At 37.8% G+C, this 15,898-nt stretch overlaps 1 protein-coding gene across 2 annotated transcripts in view; it reads left to right on the top strand.

Annotated features, from left to right (window-relative positions):
• Positions 1 to 15,898, top strand: part of smoc2 (SPARC related modular calcium binding 2) — a 37,594-nt gene that overhangs the window by 8,469 nt on the left and 13,227 nt on the right. Inside the window, exons 2-7 of one of the 2 annotated variants that reach the window (XM_053502903.1) lie at positions 4,449 to 4,611; positions 8,242 to 8,348; positions 8,872 to 8,971; positions 11,107 to 11,151; positions 14,596 to 14,679; positions 14,872 to 14,943. In XM_053502903.1, the coding sequence (XP_053358878.1) occupies positions 4,449 to 4,611; positions 8,242 to 8,348; positions 8,872 to 8,971; positions 11,107 to 11,151; positions 14,596 to 14,679; positions 14,872 to 14,943 (571 nt within the window). The remainder of the gene's footprint in view (positions 1 to 4,448; positions 4,612 to 8,241; positions 8,349 to 8,871; positions 8,972 to 11,106; positions 11,152 to 14,595; positions 14,680 to 14,871; positions 14,944 to 15,898) is intronic. The other variant, XM_053502904.1, reaches the window with a different exon arrangement.

Genomic DNA, 15,898 nt, shown 5'->3' on the forward strand with positions numbered 1-15,898 from the left:
CCGGTGCAAACCCAAGCTGGTGCGTGACAACTCCTTCCAGCCTCCCGCCGAGACATCTGACAGCACAGCCACGAAAGACGGAGTGAACAGGGCACGAGGGCACAGCTGCAGAGAGATAGACGGGGGGAGGACGAGAGGGGAAGACAGGACGAGCGCATACAGGGAGAAGGGTGAGGGGCCGGCGTGACCTCAGACAGTGGGACACTGTCAGTCAGGAGAGGGAAACACACAGACCCCAAACAGCACTCGCAAGAAAGGAGAAGCTTTCATGCACGACTTAATATTCATTCGTTCCGAAATGGATGAAATAAAGCGCAAAAAAAGGAGTAGACGAGGGGGGGCGGTTGGAGCAGGGTGATTGAACTGAGAAGAAGTATTGTTCTTTTATTGGCTGGTTTATATTCGGATGAAGCGGAAAAAATTAAGAGTTCACGCCGGCCGCTTATACACATGAAAGAGAAATTAGTTGGGCGTTTTTTGTTTTTTTACCTCCAGTCTCGCCCCATATATTCATCATACACATGTTCATGCACACACACACACACACACACACACACACAATCTTATTCTCTTCTCTTACATAAATCCATATGAAATTTATGGTCAGAGATGACAGAAAAGATGACGCCCTTTACCCTGGGGCAACTTTTCCCTTAACCCTCTTAGTCACCCCTCTGCCAGGTGCAGAGCTCTTTAAACGTGCCACACACACACACGTGCACACTTACTCTCTCTCACACACACTTGCTCATTTGTAATCTGTCATGTAGAGCTAATTTTCTGGACGGGCAATGATTTACCCAACAAAGTGTCTGTTTCCTTTCCTCCTTTCTGATTTACGACTGAGGCGTGGTGCTGAGGCCTTTGAGGCCTTTGTGGCTCTGAGGCTTTGTGGTGAAGAATTAGCGGTGAAGAATGAGTCATTTATTTAAAAAAGAGAGAGAGAGAGAGAGATATTGAAAAGCTCGGATTGTGGTTTTTTCTGTATGTCTAATCACAGATCCCTCTCTCCTAAACCCCACACCTGTTGACTCTGTGGCACTTCATGCCCACTCTTGAATATATTTTTCATGAAATGTTACACTGGCTGAACCAAACAGCAGACACAGCTAGAATGGTGTTGTTGTATTGTGTGTAAGATAGATAGAGATAGATAGATAGAGCGAGCGAGAGCGCGAAAACAAGAGCAAGACAAATGAGGATGGAATGAAAGATCTTTAGCATCGGGTCACAAATGTCAACAGACAGACTTCCTTTTTTATCTCGCATATACAGTGATATATAAACATTTTTTCTGTGTGTGTGTATGTGTGAGGCAGTGCACAGGTGTGAGACTGACAGACAGACAAAAGCATCACATGTGACCCTCTTTGAAAGTCTCGTTTTCGCTTCCCAGAAAAGACAAGGCAGGGGATGGATCTTTGAGTGGCAGCGCACACTGTGTGGATGTTACTTTCATTCAGGGTTTGAATAAGCGCTTCACTGCGTGAAAGGTCGAACTGGAGGTGGTAGCGAAGACGTAACAATCGGAGAACACCTGCAGTTTGACGAGGGCTTAAAAAAACATTAGCCGTTACTATTATGAAACCATTAGCGTTGAGCCTTACAGAATGGGGTCTCATTATAGGCACCAAAGTATCACAGGCCTTGAAAACAAGGGAAGCAGGAGCATCCGTGACAGCTCTATTTTTTACGTCAAAATATTTAAGTCTGTAATCATGCCAGGACTATAAAAATACTGCAAATTTTGCAGAAATATCTTCTAAATCTTTAAAAAACACACAAGGTTTATAAATCCGGATGTTCTTCGTAATTGTGTGTGTATGTGAATGAAAGCTAATCGTTTGTAATTGACCAGCAATGGTGGGCAAAGTACACAAATCCTGTACTTAAGTAGAGATTACCTAGGGCAAATAATACTCAAGTATAAGTACAAGTCCTGCATTTACTTGTGTACCTGAGTAAAAGTACAGAAATGTGTATAGCATCTTGTCTATAACAAACGTACAGTGTCTTATGCTGGTCTGTACCTTCAGAGCCCCAAACTGCCGGAATCAAATTCCCCGTGTGTGTCAGCATTCTTGGCGAATAAAACCCGATTCTGATTCTTATTTGGTGACGCCCACAAAACCCCATAAAAGGCAAAGCTCGCAGCACTAAAATGACAAAAATGTGGTTGAAAATACTTTTCAGAAAAATTATTATCCATATATCTACGTCAAAAACCTATAATTAGGTGATCATGGACACCAATAACATGATGCAGTGCTATTTTTTAAAATTCAAAGCATAGCCTCTTGGCTACAAATATTTGCCAACTGATGCACCTTCTCCAGCATCGCAAGATTTAGCCCAAGATTCTTCAAACCTTTTTTTTTTTAAAAAAAAAAAGAAAAGTAACGTCTGATTCTGGCTGATTCTGCACCGTTGTTGCATTTATTCCATATACTGTATACTAACCATAGTTTTCATTGTTTGATATTCTTCTTCTAGTGCTTGACTTTTTCAGGATTCCCAATATATATTCCCTGTTTAATGCCCTCTGCCTATGTTATGACCCATGAAACACTGGTTCATGCACAACCACTGTTGGTCTTGGTTTGCAGAAAAATGTAAAATAATTTTTTTGTAAAACAGTGAGGACTCTTGCACTACTTTTATGAAAAGCTTTAATCTAACGCTACAAAAGAAATCTTTTCTTCAATGCATTTAGAAGCTTTTATGTATAATATGGCTTTTTGGATTGTATTCAAAACGTGATACATTAAGAACACATGCTGCAAAAAGAAGAGCCGTAACGCATCTTTAACAAAGACAAGTCGTAACACATGCTAAAAACATACAGTCTCTGCAACCAATTTCACCCAATGCTGCTGACTTTGCAGCGAAAACACAAACCACAAAAATTTGCATGCCAACCCAGGCCTCACTTGTCTTATTTACAATGCCACAATAGATCCCTTTGTCCTTTTGTTACAACCAGTGATGTTTTCAGATATCCTGCCAGCTTAGATTTTCATTTATATTTATTTATTTATTTGGCTGACGCTTTTTTTTTCTTTAACAAGTAAGGATTATAATAAGAGCTGGTAAAAGAGCTGACAATGATGTAAGAACCACAAGGACAGGGTTCCTCTGACTGACCAGAAACAAGTGCATGATAGTTATAGAGAGAACAAAGAGAACCACAACGCACTCATGTTAATAAAGCCACAATAAAAAGCCACTATAATAATAGTAATAAGACTTACATATATTATGGATGTACTAGGTAATAAAACACAAGGGCGTTCAAGTCAACCCGGGACTTGAGATGATTTTACTTTTAGCACAGTATATTAATGTGAAAAAAAACAACATTTGAATGGTGCAAATGTTTTCAGGAAGGCTGTACATCGGTGAATAATGATGGCTCCTTAAAAATGATGGAAACCTTGTTGACAATATGTGGAAGAGACGCATCTGTCTGTGGGAACTGTACAGACAGACATTCAGCAACATCTCTTGCAACACTCAGAGTTTTTTTCTACAGTACATCCCCATATAGCCCTGACCTCTTTCCAAGCCATTAAAGGAGTTCCTGGGAGGCCAGCGTTCTGGCCTCCAATCACAGCTCTGGTGTATCTTGATGGTAGTGGCTGGGATATATGTATTAGTGTAGCAGGGAAATACACTGAGAAATAAAATGAGTTTTTGCCCTCATAACCAATTCTGTTATTCTGCACAATCAAAAGTCACAATTTGACTTGAATACATTTTAGTCTCACAGCTAGTTAGAGTTTGAATTAATGACTTGTATCTTGCCTCTGCATACACCTCTTTATTCTCGAAGCCTCCCACAGATTCTATAACACAAATTGTGACTCAAGTTTCAGACATTACTGAATTTCCAATAGCTGCTTAATTGTGACTCAGTCTAAACATTTATTCTGTTACTCTTCAGGTTTTTATTTCCTGTTGTGGTTTCATTGTGCTGTTTTAGCTATTTGGGTTTGGATGGTTTTCTATTGAAGCTCAGCAAGATCAGATTGTCATCTTTTCTGGTTTATACCTTTCTTAGACAGTTTGGATACTGTTTGGCCACTCCAAGTGATTTTCCGAATGGCAGCATGAATTTCCCTCCAATGGAGCACTGACAGGAGGAATTTGTTGTACAACTGCACTTTTAATCCTATAGAGCACAAAGCACTTTATAGACGGAGTTGATTTATGGTTGCGCAGTTTGTTATCACAAAAAAATGAGGATGGGTTTCTCTTGAGTCTGGTTCCTTGAAAGGTGTTTCCTTATGGCATCTCAGGGAGTTTCTCCATGCTACCGTCACCTCTGGTTTGTGCATGTGGGGCAAACTGATAAAGCTAAAGAATAATTTTATATTGCATTGAAGGTGGTTCAAAAAGAAAATTTCAGTTTTGTAAAACATTCTTTTTCTCTCCACACCCTTATGCAGTTCCTACGAGTCGACCAGGATAAGGAGTGTAACATGGATTGCTCCAGTGCTTCACGCAAGCCGCTGTGCGCATCCGATGGAAGAACCTTCGCCTCACGTTGTGAGTTCCAGCGCGCCAAGTGCCGAGACCCCCAGCTGGAAGTCATGCGTGGCTCATGCAAAGGTCAGAGTTCATCAGCCATTTTTGAGTAACATACACCATGTATAGGTGAGAAGAAAAATGTACTTTAAAATTAAAAATTATAATGTTTAAAAAAAAATGTTAGAGGATCCTGCACTTGCGAATATTCTTGATCTTGATATTTTGAAAAGCAGCTTTTATATTGCTGTGTAACAGATTGTTTTTTCATTACCCCGCAAGGCCAAAGGTCAAATGAATCACAAACCCCCTTATTGTGTTAGGATCTCCAGGGAGGATTTTGTCGGCCTCTAAACTGTGCTTGTGTCTCTTCTTTGTCCTCAATGACCTCTTTCACTCCTCTAATCTCCTCATGTCTGTTTCTCTATCACCTCCTTTTCCCTGACACCCTGGATGAGAGTGAGGCAAACACAAAAGGAGTGGAAAAACATAGATTATTATAGACTACATTATTGTCATGAGACGTCCCGAATTTCTAACTGACATCATGGCCACGCTACATTTTTTATACACAGCCCTTTTTTATTTAGGAAGCCGTCCAGTCTTGTAGAGGAAAAGGGTGCAATTATATCCATCCCGTGATATAGATATGAGGATATATCAATATATTACTCCAAAGGGAAGAACATTGTGGGAAGCCAGTTTCACAAGTGTTTTTTAGAGTAAAAACAAAAAATAAATCAATGCGTTGAGAATTGCAGTATCGTCCAGACTCTCCAAAATATGTGGACAGCCATAAAAATCATATTGTGTGTAGCTCCCGTGCTGGGACATTTTAATCTTCCATACCCAGACTGTATGATTCAGGCCTCCCATCCGTCACTCTTTCCAGCTCTCCTTTCTCATCCTCGGTGAAGACATTATTTGTGTATTTTCCATGCAGGAAAAACTTTGCAGCGTCCTCCGTTTCTTCTCATCTTGGTCGATCTTTTCCACTATCCCTCTCTTAATCTAACCAGCCATTCATCTGGAACGAGTGCCATGCTTGGACTGACGCAAAGCAGAGCATGCTGGATTTTTCTTTTTCTTCTTATAGTTGTTTGTGTATTTGCTTCCTATTTAACATAATCTCAAGTATGTGCACTTTTTAAGCCAGCTCTATTGCATGCTTAAAACAAATGCTAATATGGCTTAGTTTAATGCTGTGCCATTGCTCCCCACACCATATTTTGAACAATTGACATTCTGAACAAAGACAGTGATGCAGAAGTCTCTCAGGTTCTCCTTCACTTTCTGTCAGACTATTCGCATAACCTTCCTCTTGCCCTATCAGTATTTTTCACCCCCCCCCCCCCCACACACACACACACATCTGTCTGCTTCTCACTCATTCTTTCAGGCTAGTCTAGCAGACTGGGCAGTGTGTCCCTCTGTGGCATGAGGTGCCACCTCACCAGTCTGGAGCACTGGGATTACAGCATTGCGCAGTGGAGAAACTGAGCATGTGTCACTGCTGAAACTGAATTCCTGGTGGAGCTTCAGTTTGTGGCTTCATGTGTCGCTGCCAGCATTGAGAAAGTCCACTCACTCACTCACTCACTCACTCACTCACAGGGGGAGTGTGATGAAATGTATGTGTGTGTATATAAATGTATGTATGGGTGGATGCGTGGGTTCTCTGTTGATGAGCCTAGTGAAAGAAGACTGTTGTTGCTCTTCCCAGTCACGCAGACATCTCCTACGCCTGTAACCTCTGCTCTCTCACTAACACACACTTGCACATTTCATTACATATTGAATATGAATCGTCCTTTTTTTCCCTATATTTATATCCATAATTTCCCTCAAAAATGCTCTTACCACATTAGTGGCAATGGCGAACCTAAAGAATGTATCCGGCTTCTTAAATACCGCTTCCCCCAGTCCTTTGTGCAATTGCTGCGAAATGGATCAGACTAATAGGATTTGCAGAATCTCATTTTTCTGTGTAGAGCTTTAGGTGACTCATGAAGTGAACTTGGAGAAGTGGACTTTGTGCAGTGGTTGTAGGTGCCCTCATATTCCTTGTGTATTATGGATTTATGCCAATTGCCAGACATCCTTATCTAGAGGATCATCCTTATCTTGCTCAAGGGCCCAACAGCATTGTATAGCCTTAATCATATTATTAACAACGAGTAGAAAGAATGTATACGTCAAATTAGCTACACACAAGGAGAAGCAGTAGCATTGTCTATTTAGTGCTCCAGCTATACGGATTTGGCTTTAACCCAAAGTTTGCGTGGCCCAATCATTGCTTGAATAAGATATATAATATACAGTACTGAAATAAAATGATGAACAGTATTACCTTGTTGTTATCCTTGTTGTTATCTGTAAATATATTTTTCTTGAAAGAAACTAACACATACTATTAGTGTTGATTTACCATGGTATGCATAATATAAGTGTTTGAAGTGTGTGTGCCGCCTTGCTGTAGACAGTGTTCATATAGTTCATGCAGATTCTTAACAAAGGTTGCTGCAGACTCGGAGCTAAAGATCTGCTCGCGTAATGTTGACACGGTACACTGTCAGAACGGTGAAATTTAATAACAATAAAGAGCATGTCTGTCATCTTATTAAATCTCTTCTTAAATTGTTCTTCAATCTTTTTCAACCTCATTCATGACCACTTCCATATAAATGTAAATAATACTTAACTATGAATACTTTTTCCTCTGCCGAGAGACCCATTTCCAATAACAGGTGCAGAACAAAACTTCCTTTTTACTTCTGGGAACAGGTGCGGCTAGTGCTATGACCTGTTGAGAAATGTGCATTCCCGCTTGAGAAATGTGCGACTTTCAGTACCTTATATTTTGGCGCATACCATATTTGTTGGTTTCCACAGGATCGCAATGTCTGTATTGTTCACTCAATACTCTTTTTGGGTGTGAAAACATAAACAAAAAGTGTGCATTATATATACTGTATTATATATTTATTTAAAAAATATATATATATTTCTTTTGCATATGTATACAATTAGAACACTGTTCTGTATCTGTATGCTTGGGAACTAAATTAAGTAAATGGTAATGGGGTGCACTTTTTTTTTCCTGTAATCTGCAACTAAGAAATATAATTTGGTGATGATAACCTGTCACATCAAATTTTGTATTGAGTTGTATTTTGGGTGATTTAAGTTATGCATATTTTCAGACTCCTAGTTTAAAAACGTTTATTTTAACACCTAGTTTTGTACTGTATCATATCCAGTTGCAGAGATATGACCAGTGCGAGTTTGATTACCTGGAGAGTTTCACAAAAATCATCTAAATAATTTTTTTTTTAATGAGGATTATGTGATGTAATACAAAAGAGAAAACCTTTCAGCCTCTTTTGGACACCATGATTTCTCTGCTAACCAAACAAATTATATAAAAAAATATATATTTCACCTACAGTGCAGCACTCTATTGTCCATAGTACAAAATTAACCAGTGTTGACTTAATACGTGACTTCATATGATGAGTCCAAATTTTAACACTTGACGTTTTTTTTTCTTGTTTTATTCTAAGTCAAGTATTCTAGCTTGGTCTGTAGTCAGAGCTTACATGGTTTGATGTGTTGTTAGTTTATTATAACAAAATGACACGTAGTTTACTTATTCACTTCTTAAATATAATGGCTTTTTTCGGTTGACTTTATGCATGTGTGTTTTTGCTTTAGATACATCAAGGTGTGTGGCTGAGAAGAAATACACAGAGCAGCAGGCCAAAAAACTTTTCCCACAGGTGTTTGTTCCTGTGTGTAACCCGGACGGCACCTACAGCGAGGTGAGAGCGCTGAAGGAATTTAAACACCATTAGAACTTGCACAAGAAACTTTATGAAAAAAGTGATCTAAAGAATAAAACCGGATGGTGCATGCTGTTAAAATTAAGCAAGTTAAGATTTAATAGAATTTCTGAATGGTAAAATAAACTGCTCTGAGATAATAAAATGATTTCTATTAAATACCAGGTTCATGTATTAGTAATAGTCCTGCAGGGAATTATATACTGGAATGAAGTTTTTTAGCGAGCATGATGATGTGTCTGTGTTACGGGCATTTCTTCACGGTCTGATTTTATGTCATAACACTCTGACTACTTCAGATGCCATAATAGCTGCATGACTGAGAAAAAATGCTGAATGCAACCCCCTTGAGCTCTGACGTGGCCAAAAAATTTAGAAAACCCCGAAGAATGGGTCCAACAATAAGAAAAATAATCTTGTTAGCTTCCGAGTTAAAAAGCTCAGCTTTCTCAGTAAAGTCTAAGTCATCTCCACTTTCTTTCTTTCTCTCTCTCTCTTACAGGTCCAATGCCACAGCTTCACCGGCTACTGCTGGTGCGTAACGCCCAATGGCAGGCCCATCAGTGGCACAGCGGTAGCCAATAAAAAGCCTCGGTGCCAAGGTAAGGCTCATTAACTAATTTTTTAAATGCATTTTTCTCTCCACGTGAAAATAGCTTAAAGCCATATAGACTAAATACTAAGGTTTCTAGAGATTTGGATATTTTAAATGCCGAAAGAAAATTTAAGTACAGACCTGTTTAGATGACTTCATATTGATATGTGACTATAAAATTTTATTGCCTAGTAGTAAGAGAGTTGGCTTTATGAACACCTCGATAACATGCTAACTTAAGATTACATGCCCTCATATGAACTCTAAATCTAATTCTCAGCTCTGAAACCTTAACAAGCATGAGCCAGAGCTGGCAAATCTACCAACCCTGAACACAAAGTGAAGACGACAGATGAAGGTTGTCATGCATGTATGTTCCATACAAAAATGGAAAAGCAGTAGTTTGTTTTCTTAATTAAAAATAGAAACTGGAAGACCCAGTATTATAAGAGGAAAAAGGCAATGTTCCCCAAATCACCCTAAATTGCATATTACTATAATAAATAGGCAGAATATTACACCACCTACAATTATCTCCATAGTATTTAAACACACTACTTATGGCATTTATACGAAAGGGTTGCATGTGTCAAAATAGAAAAGAACCTAATAACACTTGCAAAAAGTACAAAATAACTTGGTTTATAATAATTAATATAATAATTAAAATAATAATTCTTAAAGGATCAGAACTTAAAGGACATCATCAGTGATTTTGTCACTAACTTGTTTCTTGATCGTGTATTTTTATCATTTTAGTTAAAAAGACATTCTGTCACTCAGTTTTTGCCATTGCAGTCCTAGTAGCATTGAAAACAAAAATTAACCACTTTCTTTTCTCTCTCAACCTTTTTTTTTATCAGCATACTAAAATGAAATTCAATCCTTTGTTGAAGTAGTCCATTTTTACAATGCGGTCATCTCCTGTCGTGGCGAGACTCAGCTTGACTCAGCTATTGATCCACAAGATAACTAGTGGAGTGGTGTTGATATATAAAGCATAAAAGAAATAATTTAAGCATAAAAGAAATAATGCATCATTCTTTTTAGTTAATAATGGGATGAGTAATTGAACAGCATTGTGGGTAATGTAGGAAGAAGTTGTAGGGAGAAGTTTAATCTAAAGCTCTAAATAAATCATGAACTCCACTGAAAACCATTTTGATAAAAAGACACCAAGGTACAAGACATTTAACCTTTTTTAAAAAAAATTTCAAGAAACCCAAAGCCAAATGTAAACTTAAATGTAAATATGACTAATAAGACACTGAGAAAAGTAAAACGATTTGAAAAAGTAAAAGGTGATGATTGCCAAACGCTGAACGCCGAATGACAAATGAATGTGAACAAGTGTAAATATTTTTAAGAGTTTTTAACAAATAAGTTAACAGAAATGGCTGGAAATAATTAAAGGGCAATATGTGATGTCTATCGCTGACAGCCTCTGAGTCACGTGACACATTAAAGTTTAACAGGAATCGTGATCCACTTCGGCCTCGCAGCCATGAGCCACATGGGAATAAATACAAGTGTCTTGAATCTCTCACTCGACCTGTTAACATTAAAGCAACCTTGCCTTAGAGCACAGTTAGAAGTGTAATCCTCCTGAGGTCTAGTCTCATGCAGCCTGCCAAAACTATCGCGTAACCAAAGCTACAAGCCTTCCTCTCAGCTGCCTGAGCTGATTTAGACCAGTACTGAGTGTCCTTCAGTGACTGCTAGAACGGTCCCTGGGAGAACTGTCCACATGCTTAGCTTTAATGCATCTGTAGTGGCCAATTAGATAACTATTTTAATTACATGTGCAAGGGCTTAATAAATGCAACATTGTGGAACTTTTGGAAGCAAAAACAAAAACAAAAACAAAAAAACAAAACACAGCAGCTTGTTTGTGAAAAAGCAGGACACTTTCCAGCATAGCTCCAGGATTGAACATGTCTGTATGTCATACAGAGACTTAAGACATGGTTTGGAAGACGAGCTGCTTTAAACTCAACCAGGCCTGGTGTGAATTTCATTGTGCTTTAGGGTGCTGTTTATTATTAGTAGAGCTCATTCAAGGAAAGTGTCATAATGTAATTCTCTTGTTTTTTTTATATGACAAGCTGACATTTGAAATTTAATGTGTTGACATGTTTTCAGGCTCCAAGCATGATAAGGTCACTCCTCGAGAGCCAGGAAAAGCAGGTACATATCCACCAAGTATATGTGTGTGTATGTAAGCATACTGTATATCCCGATGTATATCCTGTATGTATGTATGTCCTGCATGTTTATACATTTGTTATGCATTATACTGTAGATTCACCTTACCTTACAGTTATACCCTTACATACAGTACTGTGCAAAAGTTTTGAGCCTCATTTAAACTAAATGAAATTAAATTAAATGGGAACAAATTATTTACTGCAACAAGCTGCAAAATAGTATAATTAATTTTTTTGGTTGTTTATGTGCTGTAACAACCTCAGCATCAACCTCATTTCCCCTCTCGTCTGTTTCAACTCAGCATGCAGCATCATCAGTATATCAATCACCTTCTTGATCATCTGTCATCATCTGCACAAGTTTCTCACTGGTTCATGAATTAAGTTAGATGTTTTTTTAATGCTTGAATGATTCATAGGTCACTGTCTGGCTTAACAAGCAAAAACATTTCCTTGAAACTGCTCAGGTACTGGACTGAAAATGAAAGCCAGAAAACGAGAGCCAAAAAAGTCCTTCAGGACACCTAGAGAAATATTCCTCAAGACTACATTAAATTACAAGAAACTCTTGCTCTTGGAATCAAAATATGAAATGAGGTGTGCGTGTGGCTCAAGACGTTTACAAAGTACTGTGCATTGAATCTTATACTATTCTCTTTCACTCACATGTCTGCTTGTCAACTTTGTAAGGTTGGTCGTGAAGAAAATCAGAACATTTATTAATTGTGCCTTGTTTTACAGTGGATTGAAATAGCAGCATTTAACTCTACCTCAACATCTACCTCAGGCTGGCTTTTCAGCCACATCAATGTTTTCCCCCCTCCAGATTAAGAGCTTTCAAATGTTCTTTAGTAAATAAACTGAACTTTTCTTGCAGTCCTTTTCAGAGGCAGAGATGCCGTCTTGGCTCATTTCACCCTTTCCCTTTTCTGTTTCGGTTTCTTTCCCTCACAGCGGGATTGTGAATTTATTTTAGCTTCGGAGTTGTACTTTCCTACATAAGATGACACTTATTATGCCCAGGAGGGAAATTTATTTGTTATGGCAGCTTGGATTTAAAATAGAGTCTAGATACTAAGACAAGAATTAGGACTGTATTTAGAGTTGAGTAAGGCTTTAATACTAAAATTCAGACTTCAGACATAACTACAGACTTAAAACAGATGTGTGTCTCAGTCATGCTCATTTCTTACCATAAGTACATTTTTCTTTTGCAATATTGACCGGAGTGAGGAGCCGTCCAGCATCACTGTCTGAAAATGAAATTTAGGCTTTGGGCTGTAAACTTCATCTCAAATACTTCTAATGAAGAAAAATCTGGCAAGCTTAGAGTTGTGAACAGCACACAGGTGATATGCATAACCTGAAGCCTGAGGGAGGCCAGGAAATTGACCTAAAAACAATGCGAAACTCAATAAATAAGTATAGTGGAGGAGTAATTCTGTTTCATATCGACTACACATGACCACTGCAGATATCTGAACACATGTACATACAGCTATTTCACTGTATGACACTTAGCTGTTTTTTTATGTGAAGCAGAATGAATGCAGAGCGTGAGATGGACACTCATCAAAGAATTTCACTAAGACCTTCCAGACCAAGAATAACATCATGACAATGGTTCATGGGTCATTTTGCAAGGGTTTTGCAAGTCCCTCAATTTCCTTATAACACAGGCCTGGTAAACAGTATTATCCAAGAAAACAAAGAGACAGTGAGCGTGCAATATGCACTCCATGACCAAAGATTGCTTCAGCAATCTTTCTTGGCCTGGTCGAGGTGACCAACTGTTACAGTTTCATCATGTGTTGAATATTAAAGACAAACTTTGACTCTGTTGGTATGTAACGAACAAAACACAGTGGTGGATACTTTGACACTGCAGACTCCTTACAGAAATGCTTAAATATACACCTCTCACAAAAAGCTTTACAATTACAACAATTCTATTGCTTATTTTATAACCATATATTATTATCTATCTACAGTGCCTGGCCAAAAATAGTTGCTGTCTCAGAAGGGTCAAATTATTTGCCCTGCATTATGCAAAAAGAAATATTACAATTGCAGGAAGTGGGTTAAGAACAGTCCAACACATTATTAAAGCCTGGACGGATAGTGCTGAACCATCAACTTCACTGAAAATTAGGAAAAAATTATTATGATTACATAAACGCTTGGTAAAGTCACATTGTAGAAAGTGGACAATTAAAGTCAGAGCTATGTGTAATGGGAAAAATAAGAGCATTTTAACACATAGAATGTGACAAGAGCTTACAGGACTGGGATTAAAGAGCTGTGTGGCCATAAGGAAACCATTCATTATTGAGATTAATCAGAGGATAAATGCTTCAGTCTGCTAGGGAACGTAAGAAATATACTCTGGAGCAATGAAAAAAAGTCATGTTGTCCGAGTCCAGATTGACTAGATTCGTGCATGAGAATATGAAGGAAAATGCATGAAGTAATGCACCCATCATGCATAGTGGCCACTGTGCAAGCCTCTGGAGGCAGTGTTATTATTCGGGGTTGCTTTAGTTGGTCAGTTCATGGATCAGAAACATTATGTGGCAATAAAATAAAGCCAGGTGATTCCCTGAATGTACTGAATGATCAGGATATCACATATCGAAGGCATATTCCAGGACTCAAACTGTAAAAGTGAGGTTCTGGGAGCATGAAGAATCATTGTCACACGTAAATTGGTCGCCACATTGTCCACTATAATTAAAGCTCGCAGGAAACTAAATATGTGTGCATATTTTTTTTCAGTCAGGTGCCTCAGTGCTCTTAAAAATCTATTTGCTTCAAATTGTTGTAATGCCAGAGTTTTGATTGATTTGGTCAGTAAAGTCAAGTCATTACTAATCACTATTTTCTATTAAAGACAATAATAAGCATTATGAATTGTTGCGATCACTGCTTTAAGGCAATAAGGAACAACCTTTATTTAACGTGCATTAAGGAAGATTGAGGGTATTTTGTTTACAAAAATACAGTTTGCCAAAACTGCATTAGTTTTTAATAACAGATCAAATGAAAAGCAGACTTTTGGATCTTAGCTCATGACCTCATCTCATCTCACCAGGCGACGACACAATTCTGTTGCCTGAGTGCTAATATTAAGACACAACTTGAGCTGTTTCATATTGTTTTCTAATCTACGGTAAAAAAAAGATCAATATTTCTTGGACTGACATTTTGTTTGTTCTGTTTGTATGGACGCTGTGTAGATTTTTAAAATCAAACTATAATTATGCCTGTAGTTGTTTTTCAGGAAAAACATGATTATAACCACTATTCTCACTACCCACATTCAGCTCCTGTCTTTCAGTCTTCTTCTCCTTCTGGCCGGGCCATGTGCAAATAGTTTAAAATTTTTAAGAAGCCTTGAATGTCTAGCTTACTCTTATAATTGTAGTTTCCTTGCAAATCTTTTCCATTCTAAACGCAGATGAGACTGTCGTTCTCGTAGATGAGACCCAGCCACCAGCCGACGAAGAAGGTTTGTGATGATCTTTTTAGATGATCTAATGTTCATCCTGTTAGTGCAGTTAAACCATGGAAATTGACAATTAATTAAATTAAAAGCATTGCTTACTATCCGGGTAAATGTAATTTCAAGTATTCAATAGAATGTCAAAAAATGCAATACAATCGATGGACTTTATTTATTTATTAATTTTTTTCCCTTTAGACATGATCTCACAGTACCCGACTCTTTGGACTGAGCAGGTGCGCAGCAGACAGAACAGGACAAGAACACAATGTGAGTTTAAGCTTCATTAGTCTGCGCATCACATCTTTCTGTTAATAATTGTTCTGTTATTGATTCAATTAATATAAATTTTTATTTAAACAGTTGCTTTTAATAGGATTTATTTTGAACAAAAATCCAGACAGGAATGGACCTTAAAACTGATTCAGGGCTTTGATCTAGTCTCTATCTCGGAAGTGATAATGTGCATTTATTTGAGCTCATGTTGCATGCGGTTTTATTGTGTGTCTTATAATCTTATGGGAAGTTCTTTTTTTTTATTATTTATAAGAAACATGTTTTTTTTCATCATTTAGTTTTTTTTTTTGTTGTTGCTGTTGTCTAGCAACAAACTTTAGTACTTGTTAAAATTAATCTCCTTTCTTTGTTACCTTGATCTTGCCAAAATTGTCTGTAGGGAATTAACTTGTAATAAAACAGGGTAATGACATTCTGGCACTTAAAACCTTTTCGAAACCAACCGTGACGTTTTAATCTTTGCAACCTTTTTACAAAAGAAACAAGACAAAGCATCATTTTTATTGTCAACATCTAAGATAGCTAGCTCCACCCACTGAGCACTATTACTTCTTAAGGAGGCAGTATAAAGCATACAAATAAAACCATCAGTAAAAGGGAAGACTACGGTTCTCTGGTGACAAAAAATCTGGTGCTGATTAGATCTCCCTATTTAAAGCTTTTTTATTAAAAGTTTACTTAAATAAAACTGACAGATCAACAGATCAAACTTCAAACATGTATACATGTGTATAAGTGTAGGCACCTTAATTCTAAAATTATTGAGCTATACAACAAATATTTGTAACTAATATCTTACAAGCAATAACTGAGACACTGACCAGTTATTTGTGTTTTGATAGCATCTTCCTAATTGTCCTATAGACAAGGTAAAATGTTCTAGGCTTCTCATTCTTTCTAACCACCTTCCTCATCAATAACACTTTCT

This window comes from Clarias gariepinus, chromosome 8, assembly GCF_024256425.1.
Source record: "Clarias gariepinus isolate MV-2021 ecotype Netherlands chromosome 8, CGAR_prim_01v2, whole genome shotgun sequence".
NCBI lineage: Eukaryota > Metazoa > Chordata > Actinopteri > Siluriformes > Clariidae > Clarias > Clarias gariepinus.